This window comes from Prosopis cineraria, unplaced genomic scaffold (genome assembly GCF_029017545.1).
Source record: "Prosopis cineraria cultivar Desert tree isolate PC_DT_omini unplaced genomic scaffold, ASM2901754v1 PC80, whole genome shotgun sequence".
Lineage (NCBI taxonomy): Eukaryota > Viridiplantae > Streptophyta > Magnoliopsida > Fabales > Fabaceae > Prosopis > Prosopis cineraria.
This window is the reverse complement of record NW_026555407.1, coordinates 59177-81526: the sequence shown is the minus strand read 5'-3', so window position 1 is coordinate 81526 and position 22350 is coordinate 59177. Positions and strand designations below refer to the sequence as shown.

At 34.0% G+C, this 22350-nt stretch overlaps 3 protein-coding genes across 3 annotated transcripts; 1 reads left to right on the top strand and 2 right to left on the bottom strand.

Annotated features, from left to right (window-relative positions):
* The first annotated feature begins 3440 nt into the window (after window positions 1–3440).
* On the top strand, window positions 3441–8947 carry LOC129295257 (uncharacterized). Its single transcript, XM_054933750.1, has 10 exons — window positions 3441–3782; window positions 4720–4779; window positions 4880–4919; window positions 5938–6116; window positions 6233–6271; window positions 6439–6525; window positions 7888–7948; window positions 8102–8226; window positions 8323–8414; window positions 8588–8947. Exons 1-10 carry the CDS (start codon window positions 3735–3737, stop codon window positions 8700–8702), a joined length of 846 nt encoding a protein of 281 aa, XP_054789725.1. The 5' UTR covers window positions 3441–3734; the 3' UTR covers window positions 8703–8947.
* Window positions 8948–9515: 568 nt separating this feature from the next.
* On the bottom strand, window positions 9516–12614 carry LOC129295258 (uncharacterized). The gene is made up of 3 exons (XM_054933751.1): window positions 12445–12614; window positions 11496–12164; window positions 9516–10019 (listed from the first exon to the last, which is right to left on the bottom strand). The coding sequence occupies exons 2-3, from the start codon at window positions 12140–12142 to the stop codon at window positions 10013–10015; spliced, it is 654 nt and encodes a 217-aa protein (XP_054789726.1). The 5' UTR covers window positions 12143–12164; window positions 12445–12614; the 3' UTR covers window positions 9516–10012.
* A 1044-nt stretch (window positions 12615–13658) lies between these two features.
* LOC129295252 (uncharacterized) lies at window positions 13659–21371 on the bottom strand. Its single transcript, XM_054933746.1, has 15 exons — window positions 20999–21371; window positions 20756–20912; window positions 20560–20611; window positions 20429–20468; window positions 19821–19874; window positions 19597–19709; window positions 19435–19500; window positions 19207–19349; window positions 18890–18950; window positions 18700–18761; window positions 17856–17960; window positions 15628–15703; window positions 14584–14696; window positions 14351–14410; window positions 13659–13974 (listed from the first exon to the last, which is right to left on the bottom strand). The coding sequence occupies exons 1-15, from the start codon at window positions 21084–21086 to the stop codon at window positions 13869–13871; spliced, it is 1296 nt and encodes a 431-aa protein (XP_054789721.1). The 5' UTR covers window positions 21087–21371; the 3' UTR covers window positions 13659–13868.
* Window positions 21372–22350: the final 979 nt, after the last annotated feature.

Below are 22350 nucleotides of genomic sequence, written 5' to 3'. Positions count from 1 at the left end.
AAATATGATCATCATATTTTACAGTATTTAATTGTTATATTTTTTTGTATATTTTGAGAGTGTTTTTTTTTATCATTTTCCTTTTTAAGAAATTAATGTTAGAGAATGGTAGAAAGTGAAAGATTAAGACAAATCCATTAAACTTCATGTACCACACTCATACGGCTTTCCCCATGAATTTATGGGTATGTGCAGATCATAAACAGAATGGAGAGTTGGTTAGTCTTGTCTGTAAATATGATCATTCGTTACATTTCTCATCAATCATACAACCTCTCAATAATACAGATTGAGTTTTTCTTCCTGGCTTTTTTTTTTTTTTTACTCATGTACTTACATGGACAGATGGATTCTTTTTTTAAAAAAAAAAAAAAACTGCTGATGTGTCTGCAGGAGGAAGACGATTATGGAGACACTGGGAGTGGCTCCCACAATACTCAACATACCCAATAAGTTGTCACTTGCTTGTCATGCTTTGACCCCGATGCACCACCTTGCTTTAAGTTTTCTACAAGTTATTAGGTATCTAACTCTTTACCATATTTTTTTTTTTCATTTTTTCACGTTGTTTATTATTATTACTACTATTATTATTTATAAATCAGGTCTTACGATTTTTTTTTAACCTTGTATTTACTAGCTCCTTAGTATGTTTTCTAATTAATACTTACATACTGATTTTTGAGATCATGAAACTTTCAATTGTAAGTTTATCTTAATTGTTGATTTTGTCTTTCATATTTTATTTTATCAATTTAGTCCCTAATATTTTTTTTGACTTATCATGTTAGTCCTTTAAATTTTAAAACATATACATAAATTGACTCTCAACTCAATTTAATGCATAAAGTATATTGATGACTTGAGATGCATGTATGTGGGTAGCTAAATAAGAATAAATTAACATTCAAATTAGTATATCTTCCATCATTTATTTAACCCCTTGCACTGCATTTTTTCACCATCAAGGATGATTTGGTAATGACTCAAGATGAATTATGACTGTGAAGGATCATTTTATAAATGGTGGAAAGATGAGAGAGCAAGCCTTAACCCATTAAGTTAAAATTTTATGAATGAATTACAATAAGATAAAGTTGAAGAATCGAGCCATAATCATGTTAAAACTTGAAAGATCAAAATATTAATTTTTTTGTTAAATTTAAATATCAAATTAACATAGATAATGAAACTACAATGCTACTTCCTCTCATATTAAATATAAGTTCCATTTAAAGGTATTAGTTTGATGCCAAATGTTAAGGTCTCATCCTCTCTTATTTTTCATGTTAAATTTTTATTTGCAATAATACCCTTGTTTGTTGAGGTATTTTCATCTCGACATGTTAAATTAGGTTAAAGTGAAAAAATACTTATAAAATATTTTATGAGAAGATATTAGTAACTAATATTTTTAATTTAAACATAGTATACTTTTACCCATCAACATCAAAAAATGATACAAAAGTCCCCAGAAGTTAAAATGTCTATTAGGTAGAGGTCATGGGTCCCACATGTTTGTCATGTGTGAACGGATTAAGGGCTAAACTATCCATAAATTTTGCTCAAAATCTTAAAAAACTGCAAAAATTCATAAATTTTAAAAATTTCAACCAAATCTATTAGGACATAAGTGTAATTTGTGAGAAGCATGGAAATTATCTCTGAAAGATGAATTCCAAAAACCCCCCCTATCGTCACTGGATTCGGCTGCAAATAATGACGCTTTCACGACACGTCCTTCCCACTCCTCAACAAGAGGAGACGTTTCCTCACCAACAGTTTCATGGTCCCTACCATTAAATTGCTGACCTTGACAATACTTGAATCTTGATTGATGAAGAATCTGAAACTCTAGCAACCAAAAGCCCTTAGGACGAGCCTTCACGATGCCTAGTTCGAAGAAACTGTGCCTAGTCAAAGAGAACAACTCATCATCATCATCATCATCATCATCTTGCAGCGACCATAAGCCATCTTGGTTCAAGCAAAGACAATGCGTGGGAATGGAGCTGAGAAACTCACGCCAGCTTGTATGAAAGGAGCAGACACATGACATTGTATATTGTCTTAAATGCAAGGCCTCACTGTTTCGAAACCCTCGGATATTCTAAACCCCTCCTTGACTGTATCATCATCTTGTAGGTCTCCCTTGTTGATGACTACAATGATTACTCCACAAACTCCCATCCTCCTGCCAAGACAGCCTCCAAACTTTCTCCGATGGCTTTAAAGGCTCCACACTTTTCATCAGCACTTTTGACTCTGCGCAAATCATCACCATCCACGTCTTCTACATTGAATATGAGGAAAATGGGACAAGGTTGTATTAGTAAGAGAGGGTTTCCAGAATAAGTTGGAGCCAAGGGAAGATGAGAGAGCCTATCTCATGCTATATCAGAAGCAATGGATTCCAAATGCGATTAAGATGATTTCATCGACCAGGGGATGAGTGTGGATTGTGTACGAAGGAGCATGTTTAGAAAATCTATAAGGTGCCTTCATGGCTTCATCCTTGTAATCTAATAAGAGCAATATTATCTTTAAACATCTCTCACAAATTACAATCAAGTCCCAAAAAATTTAGAGAATTATTCACAAATAAATCATGAAAAATTTAAAAACCGCAGTCGATCTTTTAAAATTTGAGTGTAATTAAAAATTATACTGTAAAGGCAATAAGACTCTTATAAAAAATACATTACATCAATTAAATAATTAATTTAAAACTATTTTATTAGCAATTTATAGTTATAATTTAATTTTTTATAATTATAATTTCACTTATTTAATAATTAAACAATCATGCGTTATTAAAAATTTTTAATATTAATAATTATTTACAACTATATTATTAGTAATTTATAACTATAACTTTAACTTTATATATTTAATAATTAAGTTGATTAATTTAATTATTGGATATATAAAATTACAATTATAAAAAGTAGAATTATAATTATAAATTATTGATGAAATAATTATAAATTATTTTATAATGTCATGTATATATATTTAATAAGAATATTATTATTTTTTTATTTTAATTTTAAATTGCACTCAAATCTTAAAAAATTTAATAATTTTTTAATTTTTTAAAATTTATTTATAACTTACTTAGTTCCACGTAATGTATATATAATTTTTTCAAAAACTGAACTATAATTTATGAATTTTGCTTATTTATAAACAAGTGCCATTTTTCCTTGAAAAAGAAGACTATGACGCTATACGAAGTGTTGAACACGTAGGGAATAGACTGCGAACCAATAGGAATGAGCCACATCAGAATAAAGAACACGTGTACTCCAAAAATTGGATTTCAGAGAGTCAGACAAATAGTATTGCGGGATGCGACATGCGAAATTACTAGAAGCCCGAAACAAATCAAACATGAAGTTAAAGTCCATCCGATCCGAAGACATACGATGAAATTGTTATCAAAGTGAGAGGTCATCTTAGTAATTCAGAGTTTCATACTCCTAGAATTTTTTTTTTCCACCTCGAAGTTCAATTTCAAAACTTTTCGTTAAAATACAATGTGCTGCCTCTGATTCCATCTGTACAATCTGAGGAAGGAACTTCGTTTTTACAGAAGAAACGATTGCTTGAAGCCGGATCTGGTTCTTTTAATGGAGGAATCTGGAAATTGCGAAAACAAATCATAGAAAATTTGAGCGATTATTGACTTTATCTCTTTCTGGTAGCAAGTTCACGTATTTGCTGTCTAGGCAATGGCTGCACCGTTTTTCTCGACGCCTTTTCAGCCTTACGTTTATCAGGTACCGGCATCACTTCTTGCGCTTGACGATGCACGCTCTTGAGCTTCAATCGTTTGCTTTCTGCTAATCAAGAATAGCTTAGGTTAATTCGTATTCCTAATTGATATTTGCCACATTTATGACTTTTCGACAAGCTCAATAACTATCGGAATTGAATTGTTTGACTAGGGCGATCCGTTTTACTGTTAAGTTTTTGTAATCTAGGTTGTTGTTTGGGGTTTAGTTTGATGGAGTCGCTTTACTTAATGATCAGCAAAAAAATAGAAGCAAAAAGGGACAAGCTGACTGGTAATTGACCAATCGTAAACATCACAAATTTCAGTATAGGAATACATTTTAAGTATCTCCATTCAAATATTCTGTTCATCACTTGCTCATTGAGGTTTTACACTTGTATTCATTAGTCATTGCAGTTGACTGTCACATTCAAATGTTTAAAGCATCAATACTTAAAAAATGGAACTGTAGTGTTTTAATACATGCGGGACACTTGCATGAAGCCTGACACGGCAATTCTGAATTGCACTCAAACGCTTCCTATCTTTGTGGTTTCAGAATGTCGGTATCATGCTGTATTCATGTTTCAACTTTCATTGATGATTAAACTGATGTAACTATATCATATCTTCTTATTGTAGATGTAAAAAAGCTGCAACATGTTAGGTTTTTGTGCATTTATTGCATAGAGGGACATTTTATATGGGGGGAAGGGAGATGATGACAATAGAATCAGCTCAAGAGAGAGCTACATATTATTTTATCTGAACTAGGTGCTTCATGCTCCTTTTGTAGTGTTCTTCCTGATTTTACGATTCTTTACACGCCCATTTCTGGAAAAAATAATTGGAAAAACTGATAGACATTCTTCAGACAACTCTGCTCTTATCTTGTCTCCTTCATAGTCTTACAGTGGATTTAATGTTGTTTCATTATTTAGAGCCCGCAAGATTCAGTTATACCTTTTCAGATTTTAGGGGGGGAAGCTCAAGTAGTTCAGGTGAGTGTATGAACGCCTTAATTTTAAGATGCCACTATTTATCTTTGTTATCTATTCACAATATTATAATGCTGTTTTGGCTTTGGTTCTTGCAATGCAGATAATGTTGAAGCCACACGAAAAAGTTGTTGCAAAGCCTGGTAAGTTATAGGACACAATGCACCTGAATTTAATATTCATATTACACAAACATGATTTCTGGTTATTAATAGATATGCTTTGGAGGTTTATTCCAATGATGCGTGCTGATGTTTTATGGTGGTCATCAGAGTCAAACAAGGATGAGAGACCAATATATTTGGTTTTCTTATGTTTGATAAGATCTGTTCTTTTATATAAATTAATTGTACGCATCTGGGTAACTATGAAGCTTTGGTGTAATTCATTGAAAGGGATTTTTAAATGACCCTCTACATTGTGATTCTTGGTCCATGAGTAATCCCGTAAGCGAATTTAATGAATTTCTGGCACCCTGGAGTTGGTTGGTTTTTGTTCCTTAATATGGCAGCAAAATTTGTATTGTAACTAGGTACTGCATGGGACTCATATCATCCTAATATATGACACAAAGGAAGATGCAAAGTTTGGTATGAGACAAAGGCAGAAGTATTAGATGATGCTATTTGGTGATGCTCTTAAACCAAAACAGTTTCTATGTGGCATGGGGCCTTCACTTTGTCTGTTTTTACCTTTAACAAAGGGGGAAAATGCTATTGTATTTTTTTATTCACAATAATATATATGTGTGTTTTATTGAAAAATTTAGTCCCCCCATCAAATATGGGGAAGATTTGAGTTAAAATAAATTTCAAAAAAGTTTGACTTGAGATTCCACTGTGGGATCTGGTTTCACATGTGCGACACCAAGAACATGCAAAGGGATTTGGATATTTAAGAAATATTCAGTACCATATTAGGATGAAAAAGCCAGGGTTGGTTTATTAATAATATATGTGATTACCTGATTTTTTTTTTTTTAAGTTTAGGTGGGTTTGGGTGGATGATCTCTTTGGTGTTTGCCCAAGATATTCTTCGTTTTGATTTCCAATACTCCTGCACTGTCATTTTTGTTTCATCCTTATTTAACATCAATATTTTATGTTCTGATTTCATCTATCTTTGTTTCAGTATTAATCTAAATGAAACTGATATTTGTAGGTTCCATGTGCTTTATGTCTGGATCCATTGAAATGGAAAATGTCTACATTCCAGAAAATGAAGTAGGCATGTGGCAGTGGTTATTTGGCAAGACCATAACTAGTATTATTCTTCGGAATTCTGGACCTAGTGATGGATTTGTTGGAATTGCTGCTCCTTCTCTTGCCAGAATTCTCCCAGTTCGTGCCTTCACTGACCTCCAAAATATTTTAATGAAGCCTTGTCATTTCTCATTTTTAGCTTATCCAACTGATGAAAGTCCTTTTCATACATGTTATGTGCATTTTGAATACAGATTGATTTGGCAATGTTTAATGGGGAGATTTTATGCCAGGTATGTGTTGTGTTTGCTTTTGCTGTTCCATTTAGATTTTCAATAATTTTTATTTGAGTATTTTAGATGGTCTATATTTGATTATTTAATATTTATGGGTCAGATTTTGTTGATTTTCTTTTTAAATCTGAGAGCTGGAATTTCACCAAAACTTAAATTTTCTGCAGCCAGATGCATTTCTTTGCTCTGTGAATGACGTAAAGGTCAGCAATACAGTTGATCAGAGGGGACGTAATGTAGTTGCTGGTGCTGAGGTGAGATAATAGGGATGCAAGATTTGTTTCCTTTTTCTTTTTTTGTATTTGATAAATTGATGTCACTTGAAGGTTGCCATTCTATGTCAAAATTATTGTCTTGTTTGTTCCAAATAATATAATTGCTAGGATGTGTTTACCTGGTTTTCAGCTTTTGAGGTTATTGCTGTGATTGATTGATGCAAGTTTTCAATGCTTATATGCGTTTTGATGGTTGGTTTATGAACATGTTATATGGAAGTGAAAACCAGTAGATACAGTCATGGGATTGTTTTAACTTGTTTTCAGGCATTATCTGGTTCTACCATATTAATCCACCACCTTGTTACCCACTCAAAGCACTTGACTTTTATTTTTGAGCAATTTAATTTAGTTTTTCACAGAGCCACGATTACTACATATATAATCTGAATTCTGAAATGCCTGATTCACATTCCTTCAGTATTCTAAAATGATCCTTTGGAATTTTTCTCCAACCATTAAATAGATAACTGAGAATATATTTTATTATTATGTCAGAATTCGATTAGCACATTGGTTGAAAATGTACTTTTTTTTTTTTTTTTAATTTAGAGTTAATGAGGTAGCATCACTGATATTGTGAATGACAGATAAGATGCTGATGATAATAACGATTCTCTTAGAGTGGCTTTGTTGCAACTTGTACCGAGAAAAGAATCCATGCTTCAATTTAAAAGAATGGTTGGATTGTGTTTTTTCGTTAATTTAAGTCCATGCTAGTATCATGTGGCTCATTACACTACACATCCAAACAACTGTATGTGAAAAGCACTGTATTTTGTTTGAATAATCTGCAGTGGACTAAATTAGTTGTACGTCATATAGTTGATCTCACCTAGTGGGATAAGATTTCTTGTTGTGTAATTTGCAGTGGACTAAATCGGTCATTTGTTTGTTGAAAGTGTCATGATTTACGCTATTGCATAGGTTCACTTCCCAAAAAGTCCACCAAAAAGATTGGAAGCAATCATTGGGATTTGTTGTCTTGAAGCAAGATTCACTTCTTAACACGTGCTTATGAAGTTAGCCTGACAGTGGGGTACAAACCATGTTCTATGAAAAGATAAATATTGTAAATGGGGGCATGTTAGTGTGTATATGTGATGGACATTGGATAGGATTGGATACCTAGTCCCGTGATTAATAGTATGAGATGTTTAATGGAATATTTAAGTGCGCTGGTTCTCCTACCTCAACAACTAGCTTTTGGAATAGGGTTTGTAATTCCACTGTGGTATCTGTCAGTATGGAATGTACTTTCAATAATATTGGAAAATTGAGATACTTTGAAATTCAAACATCTCCATCTTATATCTCAAGATAATTTTTGTGTTATTGTAGGGATTTCTCAGGCAGAAGCTATCAGGCCAAGGGCTTGCATTCATAGTAGCGGGTGGATCAGGTAGACTTCTATTTTCTGTCAAAAATACAATTAAAGGCTGTGGCTTTCGTCCTGATTCCTGACCTCTCTCATGATCTTTATACTTATGGAAACTGTTCTTCATGTTTGTAATTCATTTATTACTCAGACCTTTTATTGGACTCTGTTTGTTAGTTGTACAGAAAAATCTTGAGGTTGGTGAAATGCTGTCCGTGGATGTTTCTTGCATTGCTGCTGTCACGACGACTGTTAATATCCAAACAAAATACAATGCTCCAGCAAGAAAGGTGATGTTTGGGGTAAGTAACTCCTATTACTGAGACTCTTTTTATCAGCACGCACTCTTATTTCCCCCCGGAAGCTTGGTATTGATAATTGCAATCTCCAAATTGCAGGGTGACAATGCGGTCACAGCTCTTCTGACTGGACCTGGCATTGTCTTCATACAGAGCTTGCCATTTCATAGACTCTCTCAGAGAATTGCTAGGTGACATTTTACTCAACTGATAAAACGAAATTAGGACTTAATTCGAATTGACTTTTTTTTTTAAATTTTTTATCGTGGACTTATCTCTCTTGTACTCTGCTTGCATTTGTTCCCCTTTTAAATGTGTGGAGTTTCCGTGTTTTTAATTAATACTATAAATTTCTGTATTCCAGGGCAGTGACATCCCCAAACATGAGGGAAAATCCCAAGTTCTTCATTCAGATTGCCATGTTCTTTTTTCTGGCTTACGTGGTCATTGTATCTTCGTTAATATTAACCGATGTATGAAATTTAGTTTTTTGTTTTTGGGGTCAAATAATTATTTCACCAATTTGCCCATAGTAACAGTAGAGCTCTATAGGTTAACAGATAGGTACAGAGTATTTCAGATTTTGTGATCCATTGTGAAATTTCATATCCGACTCAAAGCAGGCCATTGCCCCCTTCACTTCCCCGATGCCTATGGGATTGATTATAAGAATTTTTCATCACTTGTTTGGAAGAGATATAGTGGAATCCCTTTTAGAGTTTCAGTCTGAGTAATGGCCATTGTTGAAAATATTAAAAAGTAGAGTTCTAAATTATTTTGCTTCTTATTGTTGGGAGAAAATGTGGACAACTTCGCAGAAAATAACAAAATCAACCAGCTTACGCGATTCATCAAGAAGAATGAACATGTCTATATTATCCGCTGGCTGCGTACTCATGATGCGTGGTAGTTAGAACAGGACATGAAAGAAAATGACTTGGGGTGGAGGGGGCGCTAAGCAACATGAGCGAGTTTTCAGCAAATGATGCGCCTGCGTCCGAGTAGGGAGTGGATTATTTTGTTGGCCATTCAAAAACTCGTACAAAAGAAATTGATTGTAAAGTCATATATATCTAAAACTCATGTTCGTACAACTTTTAACAGTTTTTCAATCGGAATCTGACGGTAGACGTACTGTATTGGGCAAGGTAATTGGGGAAAATAACGATGTTGGCCATGGCATGCTCATTTGTTGGTACAGTCCTGTACTTTCTAAGTTATTTACTAATCTATTGCAACTGATTTAAGATGTGAATCTGAGAGACAAAATCACAAGAGGAGCTCAAAATACGTCTGAAGGGAGAAGGCCAATTCTTTTCTCATTTACTATCTTCCATCTCTTCAAATCTTCACAGTTCCAATAAATTACATGCCATGCAATATAATGTGACATTCTCAGTGAACGGATTATTCAGTATGGGAACTGATTGTCAGCAGGTACAACGTTAAGTAAGCCGAAAAACAGCGTAATCAAAATTGCCAGCCAATATTTACCCCCGATTCACTGTGGAGCTGATTTTCATACTTTCCAATTTGCAGGGTCAATACAAACAATTTTGATCATCTTCCTCGACTGGAAGTAATTCCTAAAGCAATTACAATCAAGCTGGGGCAGATTTCTAATACACTCAATATTCATGAGGTTGTGATATTCATATTCTCGAAATGTCGTGGAAATGCAGTTGCTAGTGAATTTGCCTTCAATTTGCCATGTATTGAGCTACCTCGATCCTCACTAGGGCAAAACAAGGTGCAACTAGATAAGGAGCAGGAAATTCGCTTGCCTCGATCATCGCCTGTTGAATAATATGCCAAAGCAGTTTAGAAAGACGAATGGAAATAGAATAACCAATCATTTATATTATTCTATTACAATTCCTAACTATACCAATCTGCCTCAAAATTTCTAATCAATAATCATCAAGTCGTCAACTTTCACAAGTCTTGTGCATCAAAGTAGTAAATCAAATTCTGCATAAGCCCAAATGCAGCAATGGTCACTGCCCAGGCATTCCATTAATTGTTGTGATAATGGATACAAAGATATGAAGCACAAACTGGATGTGTTTCACATAAAAAAGAAAATCATGTTGCATCTTCATTCTTGACCATTCTCCTGTTTTCAACAATTGTTCAAAATTTCAGAATATAAACTCCTTTGGTTTGTTCAATTTCGGCGGCAACATAGCCCAACTACAGTGATTGTTTTAGTGATAAACCTTTTTGGCCTGTTTCGTATTTAAATTCACAACAGATGTGGTGGTAACCACCCGAACAACAATAAAATATGCTGTTGATCCAATAGTCAGCATCAAACAAAAATGTAACTTAATGCTACTACAAATTGAAATCAAATTTTCTGCAAATCAAATACTAAAAATCAGAACGTAATACCATAGAGCGAGCCAAAACCAATTATGAACTCCCATTTAGGACAATAATCCTAGTGAAATTTACAGCCAGTCACATGTATAATCCACCTTTTGCATGCTCTATGCATCAAATTGCAAACAAATCCTTTGATAGAACCAAATAAAGTAGATTGGTCTACATATCAAACTCTGTTGAATTCTCTCATAAAACTCAATCATGACATCCTCACCAATTATTTTTGTAGTCCTCACATTCACGTTTTCAATCCAGTTCCACAACACTGAAATGTAAAAACTTAACCTTCAATTTAAATTTCATGAATATTTTCTACAAACACGAAAGAGGCAATGAAGTTTATCAGCACCACCAGCCAATTATTTTTGAATTGAACGCATGATGTCACATTTGGTTCCAAAAATCACTACGTAGGCAAGTTATAATTCAACAAAGCCCACAGAATCGTAGAAATTTAACAATCATAACCTTAAGCAGAAAAATAAAATGAGATCCATAGCATTGCCATAACACAAGTATCCATTAAGCTGAGAAAATGGTATCGGAATTTACAAGCTAATTCTCATACAAGACGACCTACTGACCACGAAAAGAGTTCCTGCTCCGATAATTTAAAAAGAAAAACATCAAATCAATGAAAAAAGAACATACCAATTCATTCAAACATAACAAAAAATAAAGAAACAATTTAAATGCATTTCGGTAAATCATATCTATTCTTCCCAATATAATTCCCAAGCAAAATTTTGTATGCGCTTTAAACTTTTAGTCGCACTGATATTACAAGTTATTGTTAAAGATATAACACAGACATATCATTTAAATCGTAAGAGGAAAAAAATGATACACCAAAGAAAGTTAGAATACAATATTTGTATATTTACCTGGAAAACTTCCTATAGCCAGTAACATCTCTATTGCGCTGGCGCTTCTGTCGCAGCAAAGCTCCCTCCCTCTCCTTCTCTCGCTTCTCTCTTTTCAGTCTTTCTTCCCTCAACTCTTCCAATGTTTTCTTCCCACTCCTCTTTTTCTCATCCTTTGGGTGATCATCATCAAAGCCATTATCACTATGAGCGTCATCATTTGGTTTTTGGAGATACCAAGGAAGCTTAACCCCCTTCCCTGCAAGCCCATAACCTAACCTGTATTTCTCATCATCTGGAGTCACAATTTTGGGCTTTGGATCCTCTTTCTTCATCTTCTTCTTCTTCGACCCATCTCTTTCTACAGCACTGTCATCTTCTAATCCTTTAATTGGGTCAAAAATCTTAATACCTTCAAAAAGATTAATGTGGCCAGATTTTGGCTCTGATTCATCAGGTTCCTGAGGTTTAATTAGCGGAGCCAAACCTCGAGCAGCCCGCAGCTGCTCCAGACGAAACTCAGCATCCCTCTTTCTCGCCTGCTCACGTTTCAACTGTTCTTCTCTTGCTGCTTCCTCTTCATCGCGCCGTACTTTCTCCCTGTTCTCGTAATTGTACACATTCCAGCGCTTCTGGGGAAGGATATTCAGACCTCCATGACCTCCCATAATCAATTGTATACCAAATCAACTGCAGACCAAAACGCGTATCGTAAAACGGTAGAAAGGAAAGTTGAAATTCATAAGTCACCGCTAGTGAACGGGGAAAAATTCATCGAAGGAAATTGAACAAAAATATATAGACGAGTCGATTATGTTCAATTTTAGAAATCAGAGTTTCTCGTATTCTCAAAGAAATAATATCAATCTGGCGATAATTGATTCAAAAGTCGCACCAAAAGCAGATAAGAAGAGAGAAACCTGCTTTCAGAATTTGCGTGAGAAACACTCGAAGCGAACAAATGAAGTACCTGAGAGGCGCAGATAACAATTAGGCTGAAGAAGATTGGAAATCACTGCTATCAGATGATACCGGAATAACCTAGTCGGATTTTATCGATCTTTTTCGCTTGTTTCTGCCTTTAAGAGTTCCGATCAATTTCTCAAGTCGTAACAGCTCTTCGATAGCCCAATAGTAAAAGATAACAACACAAACTTTTTCGTTTATTCCTTTGCTACCTCTGTAAATAAAAGCCCCGGTATTGTTTTCATTTTTAATTTTTATTTAATTATTTTTTATTTAAGAAAATAAATATTAATTATTATTTAAAACTAAAAGAAAGGTAAAAATTACTATAACTTACTCCCTTCATTTAAAAATATAAAATATTTTTAATTGAATCTCATTTTAAGAAAGTAGTTACCTACTTTTAAATTAATCTTATCTTTTTATATTTACTTTCATTAAACATCTTACAATAAATATAAAATTATTTATCAATATGGATACCATTAAAAAAAAAAAATAATAATTACATCTTAATAAATATTTAATTCTTTAAAAAATACTTTATATTTTAAAATGAAATGAGTATTCATTTACCAACAAAGGAAATACACACCTATATATGGAAAAGAAAATAGTATTTGATTGGAATAAAATCAATTTCTATCTTTAAAGTTATTTTAAATTTATCATATTTAAATTTAAATGATCCGTCATTAAAATTGTAAAATATTTTTAATGAAAAATTTTTGTTTATCTTTTTAAAATTACAAATTAAAATGATGCAAAAATCAAATCATTGGAAAATATTTGCTTGTCTGGTTTACTACTTGCAAGTCTAAAATCTTATGATCCCGAAAAACTAGTTGAAAATACACACGGACGGACGCACACTTGCTCGTGCAATCTCTCATCATTTTGCCCAGGTCATTTTCTTTCTCTCTTTTTTTAAATACATTTATATGTATGTATGTATATATATATATATGTATTTGAGAACAATCTTTTGTTCAACATAAAGAATTTAAATTCCACAAATATTCCATTCTTAATTTAAAATTCACTTGAACTTTACAAGCTTTCTATTGTGGAAAATAATAATAAAATAATTTATCGATCAAAAATATCATTAGCGAATCATTCCGTGGAAATTAAATTGTTATCGAGAAAGCGTAGGACAGAGCTATAAATATCCCAGAGCTAAACTAGATTACTCCAACTCCAACAAAGAACTCGATCTGCTAGACCCCTCAATTAAATGGGGAAGAACCCAACCGCATTAGTTCAACACCTATATACAAACATGCAACTTTTTTCAACTACATGATATTTTTACCCTCCTCTCAAAGATTTAAAAGATTCTAGCAAAATGTACGATCCATTGCTCTGATATTGTGTACATCTGATGAGAAACTTCAAATCATAATTTAGGAAAAAGTGTATCAATCATCAAAAAATGAAGTCACTGAGTCGAGTATATTTGCTCTTATGTCCACTCTTCCGGATGATATATGCAGTCTCTTCCACGTCTGCATTCAAACAATTCATCCTGTGCCTGTTCCACGATGATGTGTTATTATTTGATAAGGCCAAAACCACCAACGTTTGACACTTACCTTCCGTTTGGATGGTAAGAAAAATAAGAAAAGAAAACTCTTAAAAATGATTAAAAAATTACTATTTTTGGAATTTCTCCTTCTAGTTTTCTCTTTTCCCTATTTTCTTCCCATTTTTCTCTCCATCCAAACAATCTTTGACATGCTCTTGGAGTATGTTTGGTTTCACGTTGGAAATAATCAAAATCACTGTTTTGATGGAAGTCGGCAGTTAGCTGCTTCCGCAGAAACTGCCTCATTGATTTTCAACATAAAACCAAACACGCTAAGACAACAATGTATAATAGTCAGCAACGATTTTAAAATTTTTTTTACCAGGCGAAGTGATCCTCACAGCATATAGAACCTGAAATAATTGCAAAACCAGCTCCTTTCCTGCATTTACAAGCAATTAACGCAACAAAGAATTGAAGAAAGGGAATAGAATAGATAGATCCCATCAAACATTATATGGTAAAGTATTCAACGAGAACTTTCTTTGTATAATTGCATGCTTCAACTTCAGTAGAAGATGGAGATTGGAGAATGATGATATTGAGATCACATACCAAGTTGCAGTATAGATGTCGTAGAATTTTTCAAAGGCTTTACTGAAGCAGTAATGGCAAACCAACAGATCCTTGATGCAAGTCACCTTGCAAGTTGACTTGCAACATTTTACCTACATCGAATACAGATTTGAACCATCATATAGGATACACCAGCCACCAGGATTCTGATTAAGCATTCATAATTGGCGCTACCTCTCATGGACAACACCATAGTCCATACATATTACATACTACGTTTAACATGAACACGCATATAACGGCTCTTATTGTTACTGTCAACTCTTTGCAGAGTCATGTAGCTTTCATTTTGGTGCCTCAAATGTTTAGCTCTAGATGCGTTATAGACTCCCAGTCCCACTTATGATCAGGATCTCTTGAAGTGCAGTTCATGAAGTGAGGGAAAAAACGATGTAGGCCACACCTCTATCTATGTGGATTTTACAAAGGTGGAACTTACCTATCCCTCTCTTTTTCCTCTCTTTACTCCAGTAGCAATGCAATTTCAGGGGATCTATTTCAATCGCACTTAACACTCCAACAGAAGTCTAGCGTGGCAATATAACGCTACAGTCTTCCTCTTTCCTATCCATACATATATCTGTAGAACTACAACCCCCCCACCCCAACAAACAAAAAAAAACCTTTTTTCAACTTTCACGTTTAGTTCTTGTAAAGGCAAAAGCTGTCTTCCAATGATACAGAACAACAAGAAATCCCATGTATTCCACCTGTCTATCAGCTTGAAGATAATTTATTTAAAGACAAAATGTGTCCTCATATACTGGGAAAAAGTTGAGGAAAATCAGGACACCAGGAATCTGAATACACTAATACGGAGCGCCCCCCCCCCAACAAAAAAAAAAGTATTCAAATAAGATCTTCCATCACGTTGAAAAACTTCAGTTGGCATAATGACCTTTAATGGCAGAAAGTAACATATAATGTAACTTCCATGATATTTACCAATCACGTAAAATACATCCAAATCAATGAACTCAGGAATCTGTCAAAAAGAATGGTCAAGATAAAGTAGAAGCTTACTAGACGTTTAAGCTTGTGTGAATAAAATTGCTGATGAGATGGGTGTGTTCGTATATGCTCATCCAAGTGTCCTGCACTGGAAAATAGGAATTTCAGAATTATCTGGATTGTTTAAACAAAACTAGCAAAAAAGAAAACAGAGAATGTTGTAAAGACATTGGAGGGATGCACATTAATTGCACCCTTGTAACCTTCCTTGCCAAACATAGTACTTCGAGCATGATTATTCAAGTAGATTCTTGCATTTATTCGGTGTTAACTTACTCTGCTGCAATCATTTTAGGGAAAATTATTGATAGAGACCAAAAAACTACATTAGTTATTAGTAGAAACTTTACATTTGTAATTTATTATGAAGGACTGAGACAAAATATGTTGTGGCAAAAAAAAACAAAAACAAAAAAATATTAACTTATCCTCACCAAAATACTCTTACCCTTCACTTGGATAGAGAGAAAAATGGGGAGGAGAGAATACTTGGAGGGAAAACTCCCAAAAGTGCTAAAACACCATGTTTGGGAGTTTTCCCTCATAGTATTATCTCCTTATTTTCCTCCCTATCTAAACGAAGATTTGATAAGAAAGTAACTGATCTTCCTAATATTATTTGTTGATTTTAGATATATTATTACCCGCTTTCAATCATTTTAACTTCACTAAAGCAAACTTGTAATTTTCAATAGATATAATATGATTGTTAAAATTTCAATAGTTATCATATATCCTACGCAAAGTAAACTAAAGCTTTTAATAATTTACTAGTTGCTCTCAAAGATATGTCTACTGAAGTTATTGCCATGAGTGAGACTAACAAACCTATCTTAACTTTGTTGCAACAAACTAGTAACATGTTCAGAGAGGTATTTCAGTCAGCACAAATTGTATTGTAGATCCTTTGGTCCTCCAAAACAACTTAAAATGTAAATCTCCAGGAAAAACTACTTTATATAAAACAAGGATTTTATAAAGAAAGGAATTACAAATGAGCAGAATTTTTTTTCCCTTTTCAACTAATACAAATAAGGAGTCTAGTCCCTCTGCATATCTTAAAAAAGGAAAAGCTACTGATAGAATCCATGTTTCATCTAACGAAGATTAATTTTGAGAGGAAATTGCCATAGCCCTATGCTTTCCAAAGAGATATTTTATGTTATGTAACAAATATATAAATAAGGATTAGTTAAAGGGTTAAGAGGTAGCTAGGATGGTTAGGGGTTATGGGCTATAAAAGGGCACCAAAAGGAAGAAAAAGCAACCATAAAAACAAAAAAGGGCACCAAAAGGACACTACAATCTCATCCATTTCTACCAAAAAGCCCCTTACAAGATATCTATCAATAGCTCAAGTAACAACCCCATAAGCATGCAAACAACTATCCTAACAAAGAAAAGGGTGGGAAAAATCCTCAGCCCATGAAACCAAGACTTCATCTCTCGGTTTACTAACTCAGAAAAGGTTGCAGGAAAAAACAGGCAACCAGGTCCAATTTCACTCCAAAACCTTTTTAGTGAAATGATCAAGTATTCTCAATGTCTAACTTTCAAACAAAATCAATATTTCCCCAGTTCATCATCATCAACAACCTAATTAGCTATTAAAGCTGGTCCAAGAATTTACCCACACAAGATAAGTGCACTCTGGTTCTATGATCAATGCTATGTGCTTATAGTTCTTTTTTTTTTTTTACAAAAAAAAACTTCATCCAGCAGAATGTTATGTGTTTATAGTCTTTCTTTTTAAGGGGAAAAAAAAGCAATGACAACTATGATCAATGCTTTTATCATGTCATCAAATGCTGTTGACAATCTTCAGTATGCATCAGAAATAAGGTCATGAATTAGAATTGCATCAAATGCCAATATTCAGGCCCATGTTTATAAAATTTCATGAGGAAAACAGCTTGGATTTCAATTGCCCCCTACTACGACTAGAATACCATGTGACAGCAAAAGCTGTTTATTATATCATTCACAAATAGAAACATGATGGTATTGAAAGATAAAAAAGAGTATAGAACTGGAACATTTCCCTCATCTCACTGGAAAGATACATTCTCCTGAATATGAACTTATATGCTTAATAACCATCACACACAATAATTACAAAATCATAAATCTTGAGTTAAGAAACTTGCAATGATGGCAAGGTGTGAACAAATTCTAACACACAGAAGCTAGTTATAATTCTGAAATAAAATACATAACCAGAATACAAGTCTTCAGCTTACCCATCACAGAAAACAGTATTACAATCAAGGCATGTTGCCAAATTTGACGAGACACGACATGCATTACAACTTGCTGCCAGCATTGTTTTACGAATTTGGTGGCATCTGCAAATCACAGTCAAGAAAACGAGTGCAAAGAACTGTAAAAGTCTTCTTACCATACTTGTCTAAATAGATAAGATAACAAAATTCAGTGATCGCCGTGCAAAATAAAATTGCACTGGCAATGATCCAGTTGGATGTACCCCTTGCACATTTGGTTAGGGATAGAAACATCTAATATTGTTAAGAACCAATGTGTCATTAAAATTATGTTGGAATCCCTATGAATCAGGGATTGGAAAATACAATGAGAACTAATTTCTAGTAATGAGGCATAAATGTAGTGAGATTCTGGGGATGTGTATCAACCAGTTCTGTTCTTTCATTAGCGAATAGAGTACCCCTTTGTGTAATGTGAATTCATACAAAATGGGGGGAAATCATTTTTCTTATCTCTGCTCTGCCACAAATTATATTTATGATTACATTGTTTGCCTCCAACAAATTGATATCAAAATAAAAAAAATAAGTGTATGCAACTGTAACCAGACAACACACACTTCAGTGTAGCACTTAAAACTGACAAAGAAACAAGGAAAGAAGAGTTGGCAAAGTGGATTTTCTCTTCTTCAGAGGTGATAACTTTTTACAGAAGAATAGGTCAAGAGCACCCTAGCAGGAAACTAGAGAGAAAAACTTAATTCCTACAGCAGTTGTTCCACATTCCAGACATTAAGCTAGAAAATGATTATTAGAGGGGGGATATAAATAACAAAAAAATATAAGAAAGAAATTCCCAAACCTTCTATACAGTCCGAGAAGATCCTTAGGAATGGAATTCGATTTCTTATCTGCTACAATGGCCTAGGTCAAAAGGAAAAATAAGGAAGAAAGAAAGAAACTTTAACAGACTTTTACATTGTTATATATAAATTCATGGAATGGAACAGCAGGGCAGGTACAACGTTATGCCTAAAGCATTAATGACAAACCTTGTTGCTAGCATCCACTATACAGTCTTCAGCCAGGTGTCCAGGTTTACAACATTTCCAACTACAACAAAACAACTTCCTGTAAACATATACTAATCCAGGGAAGCATAGAAGTAGATCCATTACCATGAATGTGAGCAATATAAATGCTCTCATTGTAACTAAGGATGGGGATATTGGCATTTAAAGTTCCTTGAGCATTCCAAGCAATACAATTGGTATTAAAAATAGGTCAATATCAGTGTAGCATCGAAAATGTTATTTGAGTAGATGAGCAGATAATTATAAAGGATGGGATGTTTGAAGCAGAAATATACCATTCATAAGTACAAAGGCTTGATCTTGTTTTTGACCAGTGATGCCGGTTATAATCCCATGTACTCTCACCAAAGACAGGCACTACTAAACCATAATCAAGTCTGGATGAAGAGAAATCTTGAACTTGGTCATGAGAGGAGCCCTGAGATCAGCATGAATTAAAAAGAGAAGATTTAGAAAGCAGAGCATGTGGAACTCTTGTTACAAATATCTGACAATAAAAGCACCTCATTGAGTTGAAGAATTTCCAAGAGTTCCTTTTTGCACTCCATACTACAAATGTCATCATCTGTCTATCAAAGCACATAAATATTAAAAGGACCAGTCATTGCACAAAGCGCAAAATGTATAGTATCAGCTATCATCAGTACAAATATCACATAGCTCACCTCATTGCATATGTATTCTCCATATCTACCACATATGAGGCAAACTGGTTCTCCAGGAAGAGGAAATCGTTGTTCATTTCTGCTTTTGACTCCGTCAAATTCTTTCGAGTTGCCTGAGTAATGCCCCAATTCAAATAAGACATTTAGGACACTATGATACTAACATAGAAATAAAAATAAGATGTCTAACGAAAACTTGTAATTATGCATATCAAGAAACAAACCAGAAGTTGGAAGATCCTGCTTTTTGTCACATTCTGAAGGAAGGCTTTCATCACCTGAGCATCCATGAAGATAATGAAAAGTTAACAAAAACATGGCTAACTGCTAGAATTTTCTTTAAATTTTTCCAAAGAATCAACCATGGTTGATTAGCTAACCAATCATGGACAAATCAACACACAAGGAGTAACACTATAACAATGCATGCCTTCAGCAGAATAAAATAGTATATTTTATTCTGAAGGAAGGCAGAATAAAGATCAATGGCCGTTAAGTGTTGAAAGAATCCAATGAATCCAAAATATGATTTCCTAGTTTCCAATTTACTTCATTTAAACGAGAAACAAACTAACAATAAGTTGAAGCTTGAGGAGAAAGGCTGAAAGCTAAACCCAATGAAGAACAGGATGCAAAATTGAATATGAACAAAAGTAGTGTATTTCATCTCAATCACTACATATATACACTACCTATCTTAACCGCACAGCACATTCTGGGGAATTCACACGCTTTACCCAACTTCTAATTTCATTCTCTTTGCATCTAACTAACATAACTACCCTCATCTTTCAACAGTATATCAGTGATGTAAAATGTTTCATAAACTTACTAGTATAATCCACCAAGCTTATGACCGAATTAGGGTTACCCTGCCACAGAGAAACCAAAACATCAAAAACAGAAGATGAGAGAGAAAGAGTAGCTTGAAAGATATCAGACAAGCCCCACTAACTGAATTACCAGAACATCTTCAGTCAATTTTTCGTAAGGCTGAGACGAACTGACTTCTTTCCTGGTCAAGAACAAATAAATCAATTCCCCAAGTAGAAAGAATCAAAGAAGTTCATAGACCATGAAGTGGTAAAAGACTGCACTGGATGTGGCTATAAATATCAAATTTGAAACTAATAATGGAGCAAAAGATAAGAATACGTGCCTTCTTTTTTCAATGTAATCGTGATGTGACATAGAGATGTCATTCTCTTCAGTGCCAGCTTCAAGGGTTTGCGGTGGGCTCTGCTTCCGGCGACGTTTCTGGGTGGGCTTTTCCTCCTCTGATTCGGAGGGAACATTGCCAGTAGCGATGTTGTAAGCTGCAAATTGCGAAAACCAGATGCCTGACTCTGAGCTAAATTGAATATAAAATGATTAAAAGCAAAAAATTGAAGCGAAGCATGACCTCTGAGGTTCTGAAGAACAGAGGAAAGACTAAAGTGTTTTTTGTAGGAGATAGATGGGTTCTTGTAGAAATTGGTTCTCGTTCCCATTCTCCCACTCTATCTGCGTCGGTCTTTCAATATGCCGAACTTCACAGCCAACTGATTTTCAATCAACGAGAGAGAAAGAAACCGGTGAAGTATCTGATTATGCCGCGCGAACAACAATAACAATAATATGCTGCAATCGTAACCAATCAATATGACAATATGCGGATTAGCGAATTCACAATGTGCGCAAACTACATCGAAGGCAGATCCAAGTGCGCTTTCCCATTCTATCACATTACAGGTAATAATATTCATAACTTCCAAGTCTTCAACGATTCAGGCATCGATATGTTCCGGGGAAAATGATAATTGAATATCACCGAGATATATAAATAGCAATAGAGTTATGATTTTATTTTGAAAATTTACAGATGACTTTAAATATAATTTAAGGTTAATTTTATTTCTCAATTTTAAAATTTTAATTTTGCTATACCCCTCATATTAATTATTTATTATTGGAGTCACATGAATATTTTAAATATTTTTTAATAATAAAATATAATAGTGAGATACACTTAATATTTTTTATTATTATTTTAAGTTAAGAGTTTAAAATGCCTTTCAAGCAAGTAGAAAGAGTTAGGATTGCCCTCAAATCAATAAAAGTCATTTATATACATCAGCCGTAAGAATTTCAATTCCACACCTACCTTCATTTTTTTAATATTTTTTATAATTTTTTTAAAAAATGCACCTCTCTCTTCTCCCTCTTTCCTCTCTCTGTCCCCTTCATTGCCTCTTTCATTTGCTCGTTCTTGGATTGAAGCAAGTGGAGTAGCAATGGTAAAACACCCAGCACATTAATTGCTATCTTATTATCATCATGAATGGCTAAGTTGAAGAGTGCACTAGAAGCACATTCTTGCAATGATTGGTAGAGTTCTTGCACCATTTAACAATAGCATATTTAAGGGTAGGGTTAGGAATTATGATAGAAAAATTGGGCTTGGAACCATCAAAGAGTTGTGGCGTGAAGTTTAAATTTTTACAAGCTGAAACAAAAACTCGTTAGGAGATAAGGCTTGAGTCTTGAGGAGATCTACTAAAAATATATAAAAAAAAAGGTGGGACTCACTAAAAATATTAAAAAATTTAAATGTAGGTTCCACTAAAGGTGAAATTTGATGAAATTAAAATCTTAGCAATTGAAGGATATAAATAACTATTTTTTGATTTTAGGGGTAATATTGAACCTTGAAATTTGTTGTGCTGATGGAGGCCAAACATTAAAATTTTTTGTCAGAGGGCTTCCTGTATTCAA

Coding starts and splice junctions, on each gene's coding strand:
- LOC129295257 (XM_054933750.1), top strand. CDS start 3,735: ATGGCTGCACCGTTTTTCTCGACGCCTTTTCAGCCTTACGTTTATCAG. Junction 4,780..4,879: donor GGGAAGCTCAAGTAGTTCAG/GTGAGTGTATGA, acceptor CTTGCAATGCAG/ATAATGTTGAAGCCACACGA. Junction 8,227..8,322: donor CAAGAAAGGTGATGTTTGGG/GTAAGTAACTCC, acceptor TCCAAATTGCAG/GGTGACAATGCGGTCACAGC.
- LOC129295258 (XM_054933751.1), bottom strand. CDS start 12,142: ATGGGAGGTCATGGAGGTCTGAATATCCTTCCCCAGAAGCGCTGGAAT.
- LOC129295252 (XM_054933746.1), bottom strand. CDS start 21,086: ATGGGAACGAGAACCAATTTCTACAAGAACCCATCTATCTCCTACAAA. Junction 19,350..19,434: donor AAATTCTTCAACTCAATGAG/GTGCTTTTATTG, acceptor TGCTGATCTCAG/GGCTCCTCTCATGACCAAGT. Junction 15,704..17,855: donor AATACTGTTTTCTGTGATGG/GTAAGCTGAAGA, acceptor CCTATTTTCCAG/TGCAGGACACTTGGATGAGC.